Source organism: Agrilus planipennis, unplaced genomic scaffold (assembly GCF_000699045.2).
Source record: "Agrilus planipennis isolate EAB-ADULT unplaced genomic scaffold, Apla_2.0 scaffold171, whole genome shotgun sequence".
Taxonomy (NCBI): domain Eukaryota; kingdom Metazoa; phylum Arthropoda; class Insecta; order Coleoptera; family Buprestidae; genus Agrilus; species Agrilus planipennis.
Genome location: NW_020438994.1, coordinates 69635 through 90210, shown reverse-complemented (window position 1 = coordinate 90210; position 20576 = coordinate 69635). Strand labels below are relative to the sequence as shown.

Sequence of the window (20576 nt, the reverse complement as noted above, 5' to 3'; positions counted from 1 at the left end):
TTTTAAAAGTTTGAAATTTCTGGTAGCTTTTTTTCTGTTAATAAAAATAAATTTAACCTATACTTCAATGAATGAATATTCGGGCTATAGGGCCTAAGTGAACTTTTGTGTCCAAAATTGGATTCCGGCCGTGAAAGCCTTTGTTCTTATATAAATTTAATCTGTTCGGTTAACGAATCTCCGTAAAATTACGTGTAAAATTACAGTTTTTTAAAATTTCAATGACTTTATAATGGTTTAGTGAATCGATTTGTAAAGTTTTAGAATTGAATGAGGAACGTTCTTCCAAATTTTTATTTGTCTCATAGCATTTTGACATGCCTCCCAAACATCCTTAAGGTACATGAGTAAATTTAAAATTCAATATCTTCAAATAAACAACACAAAGAATTTTTTTTGCACGCAGTTGTCGAGAAGTCGAGAGTTACTGGGTGGAAGCCGGTAACAAAAAGTGAGTTAAAGATATTTTCGGTCTATGTCTGCATACGAGTATGTGCAAAACTAACCGCATTTAGGACTATTGAAAAACGAACTCGCTTTTTTACTTGCCATGTTATGCGAAATATATCTTTGTCGCGAGATCGGTTCCTACTTATTCTTCGTTGACCCGACAATATTGAGTTTGCTAAATATAGAATATCAAAACTTTTCAGATATTTAATATATATTACTCTAATATTGATCAGAGAGAGAGACAATGAGTACATGTTCGAGTATAACAATTATTTTTTATGCCGATAAAATTCGTGTGTACTGGAATTAACGTTGCCACCCCAGTAAGAATAATTAAGCTGTATTACTTAACTATAAGTGAAACCAGTGAAAATTTCATTCTATTAAAGAAAAAGTAGTCTGGAAATTTTCCGTTATTAAATTTTAATTTAAACGGCATAGTAGGATTTACCTAACAGTAATTTAAAATCAATACATGTTGTCGTAAAACTTTTAGCAAGAAATGCAATTTAACTTTGAAATAAAGTAAAATAATGCTAACGACTATACAATATTCTCAGTAAATCTGCCAATAAAATTTCTTCATCTTGTAACAGATTGCATCATAAATTAAAGCAACAATGTTACTGGAGAAACCGTACCTGGTTCCACAGTCTGAACGTTTTCCCATCTAAAGTGAAAACTCTGGTAGCATTCAAGATAATTTATATTTAACAGTTATAATTCACTTTATGACTATGGGGCCAAAATACGAGGGCAATATTTCATAAAATAATTGTGCAGTGTTCTCGGAGAAAATCTAAGAAATGCTGTGGTCTAAAATATGACACTAAAAGAAAAAATACCAGGAGTATCTGTATCTATGTGTAAGGGTACGTATCGTAAATAAGGATTTCAAAACACTACATAAATACACAGGGAGTCACGTAAAATATAAAAACCAGTAAAGAGATACTTTATCTATTTTTTCGAATAAGTTGTAAGAGTAATGTTACGTTAGACACACAGATGGGTAGTGCGATGGTTATTTTGAACTTGATGTTGGGATCAGTCAATCCGGAAATTTTAAATAATAACCCCCTTTTTTAATCTCAGGTATCAATAGAACACAACATTCTATATACGTTCAAACGTTTGAACATATTAAAAGCAAAAGTGATCCCTAGGTATAATTCCAAGGTCAAATTATTGATCATTTTATTAACATCTTAAGTGACGTATTTTAGAAGAACAAAAGAATAAACATTTCGACCATGTAATCTTTACCTAGAAGGATTGCAATTAGTATTCTAACGATTATGATTACAGTTAATTCACGGGTTTTGATATTATACGGTTAACAATAATTTATTATTATTCTGTGGTTTCTATGTAATTCCGTACAAATGCCAAAGAGAAACAGAGTCCTCAAAATTGGTAATTGTGTTTTCTAAATAAAAATTTGACTGCTGTAGACTTTGAATATTAACTTTCGACTTTTTTAATTTATTATTTTGGTAACTACGGCATTTAGTTTTAAAATGCTACTCATTATTTTCTCGTTGTTTATTAGACTTACTGCGTTTCTTTCACAGAATTTATTATTTAAGGATTACTGGACGTTATTTTCAAGAGTAAACCTTTTCTACATTGTTTTTCGTTATTCTTCAATCCTTGAATAACTGTAACTGCAATCGGAACTGTTGAAGTGACCTTGCATCACTAATTACAATAAACATAAGCATAGATTCAAAAGATATCTAACGTGAGTCAAAATCAAGTTCAACGACATGGTCATACAATAATTAATGACTATTTAACCTTGGTATTCGGGTTATTTGATACAAAACTTGCCTGGAACAAAAGGGAGGTACGTAGTCGTATTAAAAAACATCTGAATTTTTGTAGCGTTAATTCAATAAATTAGTGAATTAATTTTTAAATGATAAATTTTTCCTCATTAATTTAAGGTTATCTGTAGTGAGTAAAAAACAAGTAATTTAATGTTAACTCCAGCTTTTAAGTCTTAGAGAACATTATTAGGTACTAGATTTACTTAACTTTCAACTTGATTTCACTTTAAGGTGTGAAATGTGTAAAATTTAATAACCAAATAATATACAATATATAAAACTTTAAATTCACTGCAAACAATTCGAAATCTCGTAACCTTGTTTAATTTGTACCTTGTTATGGTTCCATTATTCAAGGTACACAATTGGAGAAAGAATTGACAAATCCAATTATCCTTCAATAAAAAACTGATAGATAATTGGCCAAGCAAAAAAAGTACCAAGCTTCTATTGAGGTAGCAGTTGATAATGAAGTTGAAACTAGCATTTTGTCCAACGTTCGTTGTTTCATACAATAGTGGCAAGGTTTGAAACAATTCACTTCTTTTCTTTTATGTGCTTAATCAGTAGCCTATAATTGAGCAATAAAATAGAACAAATATCTTACTTACTTTAACTGAATTTTCTGTTAATGAATTTACGACAAATTAAATTGAACCAGATGTGTATGTTAAAAATGTATTAACAAATTCTTATCTTCTGTCCAGTTCGCTTTTCCGTTAATTCTTGCGCTTAATACAGGTTTAAAAGTAAAGTAGAGTTGACATTCACTTAAGGATGTTTGGGAGGTACAATCGGAGAAAAGAGTACATAAAGTTAAAAATTCGTGATTAATTAAATACTATCTATACTAAAAAAAGTATACGGTTTGAGAGAAAATTTGGAATTTGACCAAAAACTTTGAATAAAATAAAAAATAACGAATAATATGGAAAATAACTAACTGACTTTTGGCAGTGAATATGCCTTGACTTCAACTTCGAAAGAAAAAAATATTTACTTTCAATCTCTATTAATAATGAAAAACTTTTTTGTATGTTTAAATAATTTTTTAAAACTTTAAAATTTCTGGTAGCTTTTTTTCTGTTAATAAAAATAAATTTAACCTATACTTCAATGAATGAATATTCGGGCTATAGGGCCTAAGTGAACTTTTGTGTCCAAAATTGGATTCCGGCCGTGAAAGCCTTTGTTCTTATATAAATTTAATCTGTTCGGTTAACGAATCTCCGTAAAATTACGTGTAAAATTACAGTTTTTTAAAATTTCAATGACTTTATAATGGTTTAGTGAATCGATTTGTAAAGTTTTAGAATTGAATGAGGAACGTTCTTCCAAATTTTTATTTGTCTCATAGCATTTTGACATGCCTCCCAAACATCCTTAAGGTACATGAGTAAATTTAAAATTCAATATCTTCAAATAAACAACACAAAGAATTTTTTTTGCACGCAGTTGTCGAGAAGTCGAGAGTTACTGGGTGGAAGCCGGTAACAAAAAGTGAGTTAAAGATATTTTCGGTCTATGTCTGCATACGAGTATGTGCAAAACTAACCGCATTTAGGACTATTGAAAAACGAACTCGCTTTTTTACTTGCCATGTTATGCGAAATATATCTTTGTCGCGAGATCGGTTCCTACTTATTCTTCGTTGACCCGACAATATTGAGTTTGCTAAATATAGAATATCAAAACTTTTCAGATATTTAATATATATTACTCTAATATTGATCAGAGAGAGAGACAATGAGTACATGTTCGAGTATAACAATTATTTTTTATGCCGATAAAATTCGTGTGTACTGTTGCGAAGATCACTTAGATGTATGTTGATATTAATTACTGCATGTTGTGATCGGTCCGCCCCGGATCGGGTACGAACTCGCCAAATCTGATGTCTATGTAAACAAATAAAATACAAATAAACCTTCAAAAAATGTTTATTTATCTAATCGAAGAAATTGGCAGTGATAGCGATTGTCAATAGTATTTGAACCTTTACATTTACTATCAATTCCGTACAAGCTATACTTCGTTTAGTTTCTGTAGCGATGTGACCTTCAGTTTGACCGGCGCAAAGTAGAAAAGAACAACACTAGGCTAGAAAAGGAAGGAGACAACTCTCAGCCAAACTCTTTACCGGTGAAGAGCATCTAATCTGTACATAACCATTTTATTCACTACAATTGTAGAGCTCAAATGAGCTTTTATTGCTACTACTACTCAAAATATCAACGAGATGTTTATATTGAAGATATATTAAAGGCTTTAACGCTTGTTTTCGACTCGCACTACTATTCATGATTGAACAAAACTTTTGGCAGGTACTTTATGCATTCTTCTCCCTACCTACGATTTTGCCAGCGCGCATCCAAGACATTGGAAGGGCTCATTGCTAGAGAAAGTATATGAAGTGTAAATGTGCTAACAAGAAATACACAGAAATGCGGATGTATACTTTATTTATTCTTTTAATTTAATGATCCCACATTTGTTGTAAGGATTGAGGAAACCATAATCGCCTCTAATTTATGATAGTTCAGCACATGATAACATACATGTACTTTCTCATATATAACCAAGACTTCTTCAATAGAGAGTTTCGTCTTATAATTTGAACAAAACTGTAAATAAAGTATAAAATATCTGCCTGCTTGTTGTGTACCTATTGAGTGCAAGCTCAGTACGGTGGCCAATGAGAAACATTTACAGGAGTTTAGATAAAAAATATATATTATAAGCAATCCTAGGACTAATGATAATAAAGTAGACTGAATTTAACAAAAATCGTATTAAAAGACAAAGAGTAATAATTTAAGTTAATATGAGGGCGATGATAACTAGAAAACAAGACAGAAAGCTATGAATCCAATGATGAAGACTAAATTAAACAAGAAAAAGAGAAAGGTAGTGAAGAAAGCGGTTACAAAAGAATCAACAACGGATGACGACAATTCAGATTTTATTTTATAGGAATCTAGTGATACTCTTTCTGAAGTCGACTGCGTGCAGTACCTCCAATGCGATGATTTCATGTAGAGCTCAAAATATGTCAATTTTTGTGACATGTGCGCAAAGGCTTTCTGTCACAAAAATTATTTAATGTCAAGCTTTCCTAGTAAACCATCAGTCGACCACGACCGTCCGAACAGGGAGGGGCTGTAGGGATGGGCGGCAAGCTTCGTTCACGGTAACTAGAAGCGTCGGTCGGACTACCAACAGGATGCTGAGTGACGGCGCCAACGTGAACAGTACTACAAGAATAAGGGCCAGGGAAAAACCAGTTACACCAGGTATGAGGATGGGGGGCTCCAGGAGCGTATGTAGCGCGGAAAACCTCGGTACCCTAAACAGGCGGCACCAACTGGTAATAGAACTATAGCCAGACAGCAACGAACGAACTCAGGTGGAAGCCGATCAAACCAGAACGTTGGATTGCACCCTATCAGTCTTATAACTCTAGAAAATTCTGTAAAGGATGTTATTTCGAACGCCAGTTAGGTAACCACATTCAATCAAGCAGATGTATTAAAGAAAGCTATCTCGAACGCAAGTCAAGAAACCGCATACAATCAAGCAGGGATAGGACAGCTATCTCGAACTCCAGTACGATAACCGCATTCAAACAAGGTGGTATAGGAACGCCATCTCGAACGCCAGTACGGTGACTTCATCTAATCAAGCAAAGGTAGAGAACCTCAATATGCAATTCCCAAAGGTTAGTTTCCTTCTCCCTTTCCAAGGTAGGTGGAAAGTCGGAGATTGGTTTTTCGATAGATCCTGTGGGATTTTTCTACTAAAAAATCCTTCTATATTCACTGCACCACTTCACGGTTCGCGGATTTCCGCTTGCCTAAACCTACAAACAATATAAAGAGTGGAGATGGTTTCCTATTCTGCTTTCTATCCTCCAACACAGCTAAAGCCTTCTCATTCGTCATTTACATATCCGCTTTTCCACGTTCGACGGACTTCCACTAACTTAATACATTCACGATAAATCTATTGGCACAGTATTCTTCTCTTATAGGAAATTGTCCACAGGATTCTAAAGTTGGTGATATTTTCCGAAGAAAGTGGGTCACGGCTCCACGGCTGATGAGGAGTATTCATCCGTTGTTTGTTGACGATGTATGGTCAGTCTTCTTGGAGGATGACAGCATTCGTAAAATATCCTTGTATGTGCCGTATATCCAAGAGTTGGACTAATGCAGTCACCTTTGCTTAGAGTGGCGACTGCATATTGATTCCGTTGTCATTACGGTTTGGAAGCTATTCTTATACCTGCTTGGAAAAGGCGACCTCGCTGAAGGTGGTCTTCTTAGCTGAAGATGATATTGCTACCCACAGTTGGCCGACCACGATTGACGTGGTGTTCGTGCTTGAAGTCGATTTAATCCATTGTATTGGAGTTTGTTCATTCCCTAGAATGTTGTCTTCGTGCTCGGTGTTGATTAACCCTGTTGGAAAGTGTCTTCATGCATAATATTGGTTGACTCCTTTGGAGGTTGTTTTCGTTGTGTTCACTCACGATGAACGTTGTCCGAATATTTCAATTAAATCGCAATAATTGATTATATTCGAACAATCGATATTCGATTATTACAATTCTTTTACGCTCTACCCTATTTATGGCAATCGTCGTTATCATCGCAGATCAGCTAGAATTATTGTCGTAGATTGAATAACAATGAGGTTTAGTGTTTATAGTTTTACGAACCCACGGGTATTTCCATTTCCTATATATACCATTATAATGCATTATAATAAAATTTCGATGTTTGAAAAACATTTTGCGATGCAGATGACTTGGAATCACTTAGGAAAATGAACTATTGTATTCAATGTTCGGTGTCGATGTGTTCATATTTGTTTATATTTTTTATAGTTATTTTAGTTTGTATTTTTTTTGTATATAACTGTATATCATATCTATTACTTGTAATTCTATATAACTTCAAATTTTGTGTTGCAAACAGCTTTGGGCCTCTTTATTACACCCTTCAGGTAGGTACCAAATGTTGGGAAAGTCCGAGTTCCCAACTACGTCACGCCGGACTTTCTCTGGGTACCTGAAGGGTGCATAGCAACAAAAGTAGCATTGACCAAGGGGTCTGTTACTAAGAGGCGTGTCCTATTTTGGTGTAGACTATTTAAGTCCTGGACCAAGATAGATATTCATTATTATTCATTCTATTCAATTACAAGTTAAAACCAAATTCAAATTAAAACAAAACCAAATTCAAACAAAATCAAACTATACAACAATTACAATTCGACTTCAATCAATCAATTTATATATCAAAATCAAGAAATAAAGTGTAAATAGTGTAAATAAAGTGCAATTAAGAAAAGCAGTCTATTAATTCGAAGAAAATTAACCAAAAGAGCCTTCGGCGGGATACCGCCATATACATCGCCAACAGATTACAACAAACACATCAAACATTCAATTAACCAATCTTTCCCTATTTTTCTATTCGGTTTGAAATCAAAACCACAAGGCGGTTGAAAGTTATTTATTTATTTAAGAACAATAGCCAACATTTCGTCCAAATTGTCGGCATTTCTTATTTTCAACCTTGGATGTTTTTATAATAATTGTGAATGTTAGTTACTTATTGTTTTATTTATACAACGAGTTAATTACATTGTGTTGGTCTTTGATCATGTACCGTTAGCTGTTGTTTTAACAATATTGTATATTATACTTGATGACTTCATAAAGTAAAAAGAAAACTAAATATTACATTTTGTCTTCTTAACAGATATTACGCTGTTCTAAAGCCTCTAAACTTTTCTGGTGGTGATAGAAGAGGGAAGGTTATGCTCATTTCGGCTTGGATGGGTTCCACTATATGCAGTATACCACAGGTAACGCAAATTATTATTTTTCTTTAGAATTAATTAAATCTGAAATTCAGATTAGAATATATATAATGCTATTTTTTAATTATGTACGCCTAACACCATTACCGATAGATTACTGTTTGTCTGACATCAAGACGAGTGAAAACCCCGGATTTTAGAGTCCAGAACCCGGACATGTCAACAGGTTTTTTTAAACATAGTCAGTGTAATAAAAAACAGTTGAAAATGTCATAAATCACCTTTTTATTTATTTTCAGTCATTTTTTTATCATCATTTTAAATGTACCTAATAAAACAGAATCTTATTACCGTTTGTTACAAATTGNGCTTTTTTAAACATAGTCAGTGTAATAAAAAAACAGTTGAAAATGTCATAAATCACCTTTTTATTTATTTTCAGTCATTTTTTTATCATCATTTTAAATGTACCTAATAAAACAGAATCTTATTACCGTTTGTTACAAATTGTTTTAATAATCAGTCAGATTTTTTTTATTCTTAAAATAAAACACAAATTATTAGTTTACTTTGTTGTTCGTCGGTTGATCGTGGTGTGCGAGCATAGTGCGTGTCACCGGCGGCCCAAGACTTTAAATTTTTAAACCCGAACTACAAATGAAGCCCCTCTCCCGGATCCCCTTTAAACTAGGACAAATCCGGGGAAACCCGGACGGATGGCAACCCTAGTAAGAAGTAATGAAGCGTATATTCCATCCTATTTACCCGTTGTAATACGAAACAGTACGACAGATACTGCCATATGTCCTTGAATCATTAACTTACAGGCAATCATTTGAAATCAAAGTCAATAGGGTTAAAAATATTTTTATTTGTAAAAAACCACATCAAGGTTAATATATTTCACATAATTGATCTTACAGTTATTATTGACTCTTATTTTATCCTATTTAAACGGATGTTTTTAAATAATTTCAACAGTCGGCGAGTAGGTCAATCTAACAGCAAACTTGGGAAGTCTGTGAACAAGACCTTGGATCCTCTTACAGATATTAAAGCTAATTTAAAAATCTCATGTGAATTAATAGACCAGTAGTCAAAGCTAGAGGCTTCAAATAATTATGTTCTCGGCTGAACACGTAAAAACCATAATATTGGAGAACTGGAATATTGTTGCCACAAACACTTTACCCACATCTAACCCGTTAATTGTTCAATAAGCAGGTTTAAGAAGTGACAGCGGGTGGTCTTTGCTGTCCTGTACTGGCTGAATTGACACCTAGAAAATTGGTTAAGGAATGCCGCATAGACTCTCCTTTGACCTTTTGTTCTTTTTCAAATATATAGAAGATTGTTTGACCATGGTGCCTGCAGGCATGGAATCCCATGTTAACATTATGCTCTTTGCCCTTTTCCATCTTTCACAGAAATTCACGACTGAATTGGAAAACAATAGTAAATTACTCTTTCTGACTATTAGGAATAACAATAAGTTTAAATTCAATCAGTAAAGTAAACAAACTGCCTCCAACAGATATTTAAATTTCTCGTCGTGTCACCCTCTTCAATATAAAATCAAGATATTTCTATATTTTAAACAAGGAACATATCTATGTATAAATTAAGATTACCACAATTTATTAAGAATTGACAAAACATAAACGCATTTTTAAGCGAAATGGTTACCTACCCCAATACAACAATAATAAATAGGTATTTTTTTTATTTCAATTTCACACTATTTTGATCACACTTCACGGCTAAACCTTATTTATGTTTAATAAGCCATGGACGGCAACAAATTCCATTACTTATACCACATAGCTTTTACTGTAAGAAATTTAACAGCATTTGGTCGCACAATATCATATATAAAAGAAATTATGCTGTCATCACAGGGCAAAGTAGTGTTACGTAGTTAGTGTCAGCAATTCCTATTGCTGAAGTGTACGATGTGTTGCATACCTATTTACAAATAATTCCTTTAAATTTTAATCATTGATTACTATACATCTATTAAAAATCATAATGGCCGACAACAGTGTCAATGCGACAAGAATTGAAAAAGAATGATGGCCGATAACTGCAACAATTAGAAAAGAATAATGGCCGACACTATGTCATAGTGGAGCAATAAAAATGGCCAGGGACAAAGGGAAGAACTAACCTAACCTAACCTAACCTAATTTTTTTTTTAATTTCAACCCTTTCTTTTGTTTTTTCGAGGGGTTCGGAGGACCACTCATGAACATCCCCTACAATCCTCGCCCCTATAACAATCGGGTAATTAAGTATATAATTACCAATTAAAATACCACAGGTACTAATGTTGCTGGCAATATTTTTTTGGCAATTTTATACTATCCCCACCAATATAAACATGAATAGGAATGTTTTGGATTGTGTTTGAGTATCAGTAGCACCATGATGTATTTAACTACTGAATGAATTCGAATGAAACTGTGAATATATATTCCAAAATATCCTTTTTAACACATAGGCTATTTTCTATCCGGAAAACCGCAACCTCTATCATTACATTATAATAAGGAAGATACCCAGCAAAACTGACTAAAATGGGATACTCTGTACGGTTTTGTTAATTGTCGTCAATAATACAATGTAGTTTTACAACATAATCTCCAATCAACTGAATACATTTATCCCAACGGTAAACTATTTTTTTTAAGCCGTCTTCAAACATTTTTTTGGTGTCTCCGCTACTCACCTATTTATGGCACGTTTTACATCAGTTAAACTTTCAAATCGAACACTGCGTAAGGTTTTTTTCAAATTTAGGAACAGATTATAATCACTGAGTATAACATCTAGGGAATAAGGTGGGTGCGACAACAATTCCCATCGTACATCGTTCAAAGCATCCTTCATTTTTCTTGCAGTGTGTGGTCTAGCATTAACCTGTTGCAATAATGGCCGCCTGAGAAACTTTCCAGGCCGTTTTTTGACAAGTGCCTGTAGCAATGGTCCGGATATTAAATTCGAATACTATTCTGCGTTAATTGTAGGACCATTCGCCAGATAATCCATAAAAATAATCCCAGAATACACTTAGCATTACCTTTCCAATAGACGGAAGTACACGCGCCTTAAGTAGAGGCCCTTCTTCAGGTTCGCGCCATTCTTTGGATTGTCTTTTGGCCTCAAAATTGAAATAAGGAATCCACATTTCATCAGTGGTTATTATTCGTTGCCAAAATTCATCGCCGTAATGAGCTAACAGCTCTTGAAGTTGACAACAAGTATCAAACCTATTGAGTTTCTGTTCTGGTTCCAACAGCCTTGGCACCCGGCTCGTTGAAACCTTGCTAACGCCCAAACAATCATGTCAGATGTCTTCAACTTGTCATGTACCTATTTCCAGGCGCGTGCTTGGGCGCCCGCTGGGTAAATCGTCTTCTAGTGATGTTCTACCGATTTTAAAACGATCGATCCACCGATAAACAGTACTTTTGGATTTTGCAAACTAACAAAATACTCCTTGGAGACGCTAAATAATTACTGATGTTTTCACACCTTCCTTTCATAAAAAGAAAATTATTGCTCTTTGGGAATTTGCTGCGACTTCCATTGTTACAAAAAAAGGGTTATGAAAACACGTTTATATCAGTGGAACACATAAATCAAACTGAACAATGTTACCCTAGACAGTTACATAATCATGTCAAAAGTTGTTTAGCACCAATAATATTGCCTATACGTTCTGCGTAATTTAATTATAGCACAATTCTCAGAACTTCGGAAACATCCCTCGTACATCTGAACGTACATAAGTCTGACATCGTGTATTAATTAAGTCCATTATAGTGTATATTGTATCGCTGTTTAGTTTATGACTTCGTTGTCTAGGTGTGAACCAAGTTTTGTAAAACAGTGGCAAAATTCACCTTAAAGCTGCACTGCTTTGTAGAATACGCCGTCACACGCCAAATTAATTTTGTGTGACCAGTTCAAATATGATGTTGAAATAAAAATGCTGCAGTAACTAATAAACGAATTTATGTACAAAAACTAAATAACTAATGAGAACAAAGCAAGCTGTGTTGTACAGAATCTCAAAAGTGACTTAACTTGTCTTGAAAAAAAACTTTTGGGTGTATTCTGGTGGGCGGGCAGTCCCTCCGGACTACGCCGGAAGGTAAGGCGGAAAGCCCTCTTCAGTCTGCTTTCAGAAATCGTGGGAATGGGTGGGTGGTGGTTCGGGTGAGAAAGATGAGACGGACGAAATGAAGACAGAAAAGAATGAAAGATTATCTGCGGAATATTACTGCCTCAGCATTTGCCTAAGTGAAAACCACAGAAAAACTTGGACCAAGACAGACGGACCCGGAATCGAACCGGCGTCCTCCCGAATGCTAAGCAATGGTCTAAACATTACTTGTCTTGAATGTATTTGGTATTTATAACTATTTACAACTGTGGGGTTGGTGGGACGAGGGTACAAGGGAAAAACATCGTCTTGGGGTGAACAAAACCGGTCATGTGCCGCAGTACCTGCTCTGGTCGGCACAAACATTTAGGGTAATAACCATAACTTACTGTTGTAATATTCCAAGAAAAGTAAATTTGGAAGTGCAAGAATTGACATCTGCTAACAGTGCGCCGAAAATAACAAATTAAAACTACCCTACCTAACTTGAATACAAACATCCGTATTGAAAAGCACGTCTACGAAAACGTCATTTATTTCAACTAAACTACAATGCGAAAAGACTTTTTACCTGACTAGGCCTACCCATATACAAGAATTAATTGATTTGATAGAATATAGTAATCTATTAAAAATTGCAGACATTGTAGTTATTAGACCGAGTGATGACAAAAATGAAGACATTTTGCCAAATGCAGATTCTAACAAAAATGTCGGTTTTGGACATAGTCATAATGTTATAACCAAACATGAAGCTGAAAGGACGAATACTGCCAGAGGTAGAACTACAGAGAGATTAGCACAGAAACCAATTAATTTTCGTGTTACAAATTATTTTCGTTGTACACTGAATGTACCATTTATTTAATTTTGAGTTTGTTAAATTTCGATATACACTGAATTGGTGCTGTACTGATTCAGGTCTAAACGCCATCGTTGGTGGGAGTTGCTTCCTAACGTTTCATTAGAACGAGTGGCGAGCTTCTTCGAGGTCCTTCCGTCTCCAGCGCAGGATGTGAAGTCCACTCGTGCTATGGGAACGTTAAGGAAACAACTCCAACCGACGGCGGCATTTAGACCCGAATCAGGACAACATTAGTTCACCTACTGGCCGCGAAAGCCTTTACCAATTCGTTATACATTATTATCAAATACATTATTTTGGCGTGAATATAAATCTTATAAATATTTTATTATTTACATCAACTGGAAAATTATTATTAGACGAGTATTGTACGAAGACTTTTCAAAAAGTTTCGAGAAATTTTGAATTTCCGCGGGTTACGTATATTCGATTTTCGATATTTTGTGGCGTTATGTTGGTACTCATGTCACTTATTTATAAAGACAAGTTCGGTCATGTTGAATATTCAGTTAATTTTTGACAGCTCCTTTGCTTGTACGTGTTTTGACTCGTCTTCGATTTTTTCTTATTTCAAAAAGTAGATCAAAGAATCTGTATCAAATTGTGTGTGAAAAACAAAATTAAGTGCGCGGACGCATTCTGAATGTTGACTGTGGCATATGGTGAAGCTACCTTTGGCCGAAGAAACGTTTATAGGTGGTACAGAATGTTCTCAGAGAACCGAGATGTAAATGAAGAGCGTGCCGGACGCCCGAGCACCTCAACAACAAACGAAAGCATTGATGAAGTAATGAAAATAATATTGGCCAATCGTCGAATCACCGTTAAAGAAGTTGCTGAGGACCTAACCATATCCATTGGCTCCTGCGCATTCGATTTTACCAATGATTTGGGCATGAAACGGGTGGCTGCGAAATTCGTACCAAAATTGCTCAATTTCAACCAAAAACAGCATTGCATTAACATTGCTCATATGGTTATGACGTGGTTATGACTTATGGTTATGACGTGGAAACCAAAGCTCAATCTCCCAATGGAAACTGTCGCACGAGCCAAGACCGAAAATGGCGCGTCAAGTTAGGCCAAATGTAAAGGTTTTCCTTACAGATTGCATGGACGTGGTGCATCATGAGTTCTGCACATGGTAGAATGGTCACTAAAGAATAGTACCTACGCGAAGCAATTCGCCAGAAACGCCCGGATTTGTGGAAGAACAAAAATTGGCTTTTGCACCATGATAACGCCCCTGCTCACACATCGTTGCTTGTGGGCGAGTTTTCGGCCAAAAACAACACACCAATAATACCGCAGCCACCGTATTCCCCAAATCTGGCCACCTGTGACTTTTTCTTGTTCCCTAAACTGAAGAGGCCCATAAAAGGACGACACTACGCTACGATTATGGAGATAAAGACGGCATCGAAGGAGGAGCTGACAAGATCACAAAAAATTATTTTTTGAAGTGCTTCGAAAATTGGAGAAAACGTTGGCACAAGTGTATAATATCTGGTGGGGATTACTATGAAGGGAACAAAATAAATATTCATGAATAAATAAATAATTTTTGAAAAAACACAAAAATTTTTTGAATAGACCTCGTACATTGTAATATAGGCACATGCTGAGAAAGCCTAAAAAGAGCTTGTTTGATAAAAATAGTAACTAAAACTTGGAAAGCAAATCGGGCGAATCTAAAATTTCTGATAGCGTATTCTATTATTTTGTCAGATATTTTTGTTCTTATTTTCCTTGAATATACTAATTACTTCTTAGTATGTAGAACGCATTGAGATAATGAATGCTAACTTCGTCCATTCCATCTTATTTACAGATGTTGGTTTTTCATCTGGAATCTCATCCAAATGTGACCTGGTATAAGCAATGCGTTACTTACCATGTCTTTCCGTCAGATATGTATGAACTTATGTATAACTTCTTTGGAATGACAACGATGTACACCTTTCCTTTGGTTGTAATTATTTACTGTTATGGATCAATTCTTCTGGAAATCTTTCGTCGAACACGAGAAACTATTGGAGGTAAGAGTCACTTTTATTTTATTGACGATAGAAAATGTTATGTGTTGAAACTTATAATTAACAGAATTAAAAATGAAAACTAAAAATACTTTTATTATAAACAAACAGAGAAAAATTGTTATCTGATTAAGCTACAGCTTAACAAAACGCAAATGTGGCATTAAGAAGACCTTATTAGTCCTTTACGTCACAAACTTATGAGACTCGAACAACGTATTAATGTGAAATTCCTGTTAAACTCGAGAAATCGACAACGGGCTATAATGAAACACTGAGAGAGGTTTATAACGGATTAGAATTATATAAGTAATTTAGAGAGGGAAGAGATGATATTGGAGTTGACCAATGCCCTGGACGTGTTTGGATTTCGACAACGGATTCCAATATCGGTTAGGCATTCGGGCTATTGCTTTTAAGGAATTTTACTCTTATATTTACTTTATTTTCTACTTGAAAGGAAACTAAATTTTTAACAAAAGGGAAATTTAATTATTTATTAATAATATTGAGACTCGTTGTTTTATTTAATACTTGAATACCAAAAATCATAAAACAAAATTTACTTGGGCGCTACTATCTGAAAGCAAAAAAACACAAGAAACGGATGGACAGACTGTGATTCCTGAATTCACCTGACCAACTAAGCGCTCGTAGTTCTCAGTAAAGATAGCACATAAAATTAAAATGTATATAAGGTAACGATGATCAATTTTTTTAATACATATTGGTACAAGAACTTCTGCGTTTCTATATAAGCCGTACTTCAGAGTAAGTACCTACTTGCAGAGTTTGTCTAGTAAATCACAGTGGCACTTAATGATATAATGATATGATATTTGAGACAGAGGTTTCTGCACAAGACTGGGATGTAATTTTGTGTAATTTATATACTTAGAATTTAGATATTTGATGTTCAAAGCATTATTTTTTATTTTCAAACGTCCTGAATCAAATACTCAGCAATAAACTGGTATCAAAAGCTAACTACCTCAACATAGTGATAATAACAGCATCAAATAACCAAAATAGAATCAACACGTGGTAATCCCACAACTTTAAAACTCTTTAAAGTGAACGACATACTTTTTGTAAACTCAACGCCAGAAACAGAAAGGATCCTGTAGTATAAGCGAATGGTATGTAAACCCCAAGATACAGACAGAAAAATTTATATCCATTATTATCTTTAACTTATCTTGATATACAACCTACTTGCCAAAATTTAAGATTATCAATACTCACTGTTATATTGTTGTTTCTGATCAGTAAAACTTATTTTTGTCTCAGTTTACTAGAATAATAATACATTTTACTGAAATTGTTTTTTTTTTCGGAAAAGGTGCAAACATTCGGAACAAAATATTTTGGGTCATTAAATACAAACAGTAATCATTTGAAGGGTTAGAAAAACAACTGACTAAATGCGGCCCTTGAGGTTCTAATGGTCAACGCCCCGGCACGTTAATTTTCGATATAATGAGTGAATATTAATGACAATAATAATAAGAACAATTATGTAGCAATGCCACTGGCATTAGAAAAAATTTGGTTCAATAAACAGTGTTGAAAGAATCGTAAAATCCGCTCCCTTTACAGTCTTTTTATTTACATTAAACGTTGGCTGGACCGACTTTGATATCTTTCGAATCCGACTGACCTTAATACGCTTCAATTGACACCCTAACGGGGTCAACATGAACTTTTATTTGCCAGAGGTAATGCAGGAAAAAATGACGCCATAAGTAAATACCTACAATTGACAGTTAATTAAATACGTCTCGTACCTCATTATATTAGAAAAATAAACAAGTAATTTGAACATGAAAACCAACTGACCAATGACCATCCTCAATGCGCAATTAGTCACCATGAATAAGCCAAATTTGCATCATTTTGTCAATTGATCCTATATTCTGCTGATGCCTTATGTTAGCTCAAAAGAGGAACAATCAGGCAGTTTTAGCGACGAGCGATACAAAGCGAAATAAGAAGAGCGAAGCGATAAAGTATGTGATATAGTAGGGAAACATAACTTAATTATTGGTGTTAATTAAATTACAATTTTCCGGAAGTTCCTATCAACTGCGACCTCTTATCAACTGCGACCAGCTCCAACAAGTCATACATCAGTAGGAATCTCTAGAAGAAAAAAGAACGAATTCGACTTCATCAACAATTTTCTGAATGTTCCCATCAACTGTGACAAACCCTAACAAGTCATGCTTCAGTGGGAATCTCTAGAAGAAAAAAGAACGAATTCGACTTCATCTTCTTTACACATCCTATCAATCCACTGTTACTTAGCTGCCCTACACTTCCTAATTATTTCCCACTTTATAGCTTTAGATCTTTTTTGCCCTTCTTCGTCTGTCCTGTTTTTGTATTTCCGCCTTTCGTCTATTAATCCTACAATCTCATTTGTTATCTAGGGTTTCCTACTTTCGTTTTGTTTAAGACCTAGTAGATCTGTAGCTGCTCACTTTAGACATGTTTTAATGCAGTTCCATTCTGTCTCTATGTCCCCGTCATTCGTTTCTACATCCGCCTTTAGTATTTCGTCTGTCCTTTTATCTAGCCTATCACGCGTTTCGTTACATTTTTACATCCGAATGGAGGACTAGTTTACGTCCGGAGTGCTTTACCCCAGAGGACGCCATCATTTAATATATAATTTGTACGTTGTACTCGGGATCATAATGTGGTGGTTTCCCGTTGCCTTCCACATCGCAGTATTGTGCATCAGAGTGCCATACCGATCCTCGTGATCTCTGCCACCCTGAGTACTGAAAGAGCTGCTGCCCTCTTTCAGGGACTTGTCTTAGTCTGGCTTCTCTTAAGAACCCCTCCATTATGGTTGAACTTATNATATAATTGAGGAACGTAGAAACCGGCAGGGAACCATTACAGGTGAGTGAAGACGGCAAGCTGTCTCACTAGCCTACGTTATTTGCTTCTTCGCGATCTTGGATTCCACTGCCCAGATTATTATTAATTCCGCTATTTAAACGATCGCTGATTCATCTACCAAAAAAAAATTTTTTATTCGTACTAATAAGGATATAAAGGTATTATCCCGAGATAATTGAGGAACGTAGAAACCGGCAGGGAACCATTACAGGTGAGTGAAGACGGCAAGCCGTCTCACTAGCCTACGTTATTTGCTTCTTCGCGATCTTGGATTCCACTGCCCAGATTATTATTAATTCCGCTATTTAAACGATCGCTGATTCATCTACCAAAAAAAAATTTTTTATTCGTACTAATAAGGATATAAAGGTTCGTCTTTATATCTGTTTTGTAGCTTGTGAGGCTGGACAGAACACTAAGGGAGTCTGTAAAACTGCTGATGTTATTATTCAGTGCAAAAGTGTAAGTATACTTCGTTTAGTTTCTGTAGCGAAGTGACTTTTAGTTTGACCGACGCAAAATAGAAAAGAATAGCACTAGGTCACAAAAGAAACGAGACAACTCTCGGCCAAACTCTTAACCGGTGAGGACGCTCCTCGTACAGTACTGCACGAAAAAATTGACCATTTTATCTACTACATTTGCATTACTCAAATGTGCTGTTATTTATACCATTTACTACTGAAAATATCAACGAGATGTTTATTTTTATTTGAAGACATATTAAAGGCTTTAACGCTTGTTTTCGACTCGCACTACTATTCATGATTGAACAAAGCTTTTGGCAGGTACTGTATGGAAAGGTATGTTTAATGAACAAAAGTCGAGAGTATAATGCGCTTTTTTCTCCCTACCTACGATTTTGCCAGCGCACATCCAAGACATTGGAAGGGGCCAATTCCTAGAGAAAGTAAATGAAGTATAGTATGAATGTATGCTGAGATCAGTGAATATGAGATAGATACTCGCTATACGATACACTAACTATAACAGTTACTGCCGTCAGTGAAAAGATTCAGCGTGTTTGCCTTTGGTTAAAATGCCAATTTTCTTTTATTGCGATCTTTAGGTAATTCTAATAGGAGCTAATTTGATGTCAAAGTTAAAAATTAACGACTCAAAAAATATTACTTTTAATTATTGTGGAATAAATAAGAGTTTGATTCAAAAAATTTTTCAGTATCTAATTTTTGATATTACCAACAAATTAGCTTATAAACAGCCTCTAATTTTGAAATTTTCGAAATACGTTCTGACAACTGGGTTGTGTCACCTTCAGAGTTACTCATATATCATATATTTTTAGTATCTACCAACGCTTTTTCAACTTTTTAGAGGAGTTCTCTAACGCAATTTGTGGTGTGCTGCTTACTCCCTTCAGTGTGTTGCGATTTATACAAAATTCTGTGAAATCCACCGCTTTGATATGTTAGGAATTAAAACTGTATTTTTGTAAAACCCAAAATTAATAAAAGAACACTCCTTCATATGCTTATAGCTGGACAAGTCTTGTAAATTTTTGTTTATGAATTTCATAATAATAAAATAAAATTCACCCCTTAACCGATGTAAATTGTTGCAGGATGGTTTCTAAAGCCTTTTGCATCTAAACACGATCCAATTAACAGCATATAAAAATAAAATTTTATGTAGTTTTTGATTTGTAAAAAAAATTGTTTCTATTTGCAGATTGTAGAATTCGACGCTCAAGCCTTGGATTTTTAGGAAAAGCAAAAATCCGAACTCTGAAGATGACCATAATAATTGTTCTGGTGTTCATCATCTGTTGGACTCCATATTATGTAATGTGCGTTTGGTAAGTCATTTATTTTTTCAAAAATTTAAATAATATAAATTGTTCCTGAGATACTACTCGTAAAGCGGAAATTAAAATAAGTTTGAGGTTAGCTTCGCCACCAATTAAAAGAAATTTAAACAAAACCGTATTATCACGTATCTATTTAAACACCTTCCTCGCAGTATTACTATTATTTGACTATTTGTTGTATTATTAACAGTTCTATAATTAATTAATTGTTAATTCACCACTATATGACCACCTTGTCACTTCTTCGCATTGCATCACCACGTAATTTGAACTGGTACTCGTACTAACTAACTCCTCGATCACGCGCCAACTATTTATAAAGGCTAGTCAATTTCTAGAAAGATCCACTATATGCCGTCTAGAAACCTGATCTTTGTCACAATGTATGTTACGCATTTTTAAAGAGAAACTTTTATTACATCGCCTCAAACTTTTTCGCCCATCTATCGTATGTTGCATTACAGCCGACCGCGGAGTAGGGGCAAGAGTGAAAGCTTATGGTTCACATGAACTAACCGTGGAGCATTCATATTCTCACTTATTCGTGCAAATGCATGACAATTACATTTATAGACTATGAAACTCAAAGCAACAATGAAATTATTGATAGAATTACTGAAGTTCAAAATGATTCAATGATTTAAATACATATTGT

The 20576-nt window shown here is 34.7% G+C and overlaps 1 protein-coding gene across 2 annotated transcripts in view; it reads left to right on the top strand.

The window, feature by feature from the left end:
- The window catches only part of LOC108739367 (gonadotropin-releasing hormone II receptor), a 166000-nt gene that overhangs the window by 126202 nt on the left and 19222 nt on the right, over positions 1 to 20576 (top strand). For both annotated transcript variants that reach the window (XM_025975728.1, XM_018473247.1), the window contains exons 4-6: positions 8054 to 8159; positions 14979 to 15186; positions 19783 to 19909. In XM_025975728.1, the coding sequence (XP_025831513.1) occupies positions 8054 to 8159; positions 14979 to 15186; positions 19783 to 19909 (441 nt within the window). The remainder of the gene's footprint in view (positions 1 to 8053; positions 8160 to 14978; positions 15187 to 19782; positions 19910 to 20576) is intronic.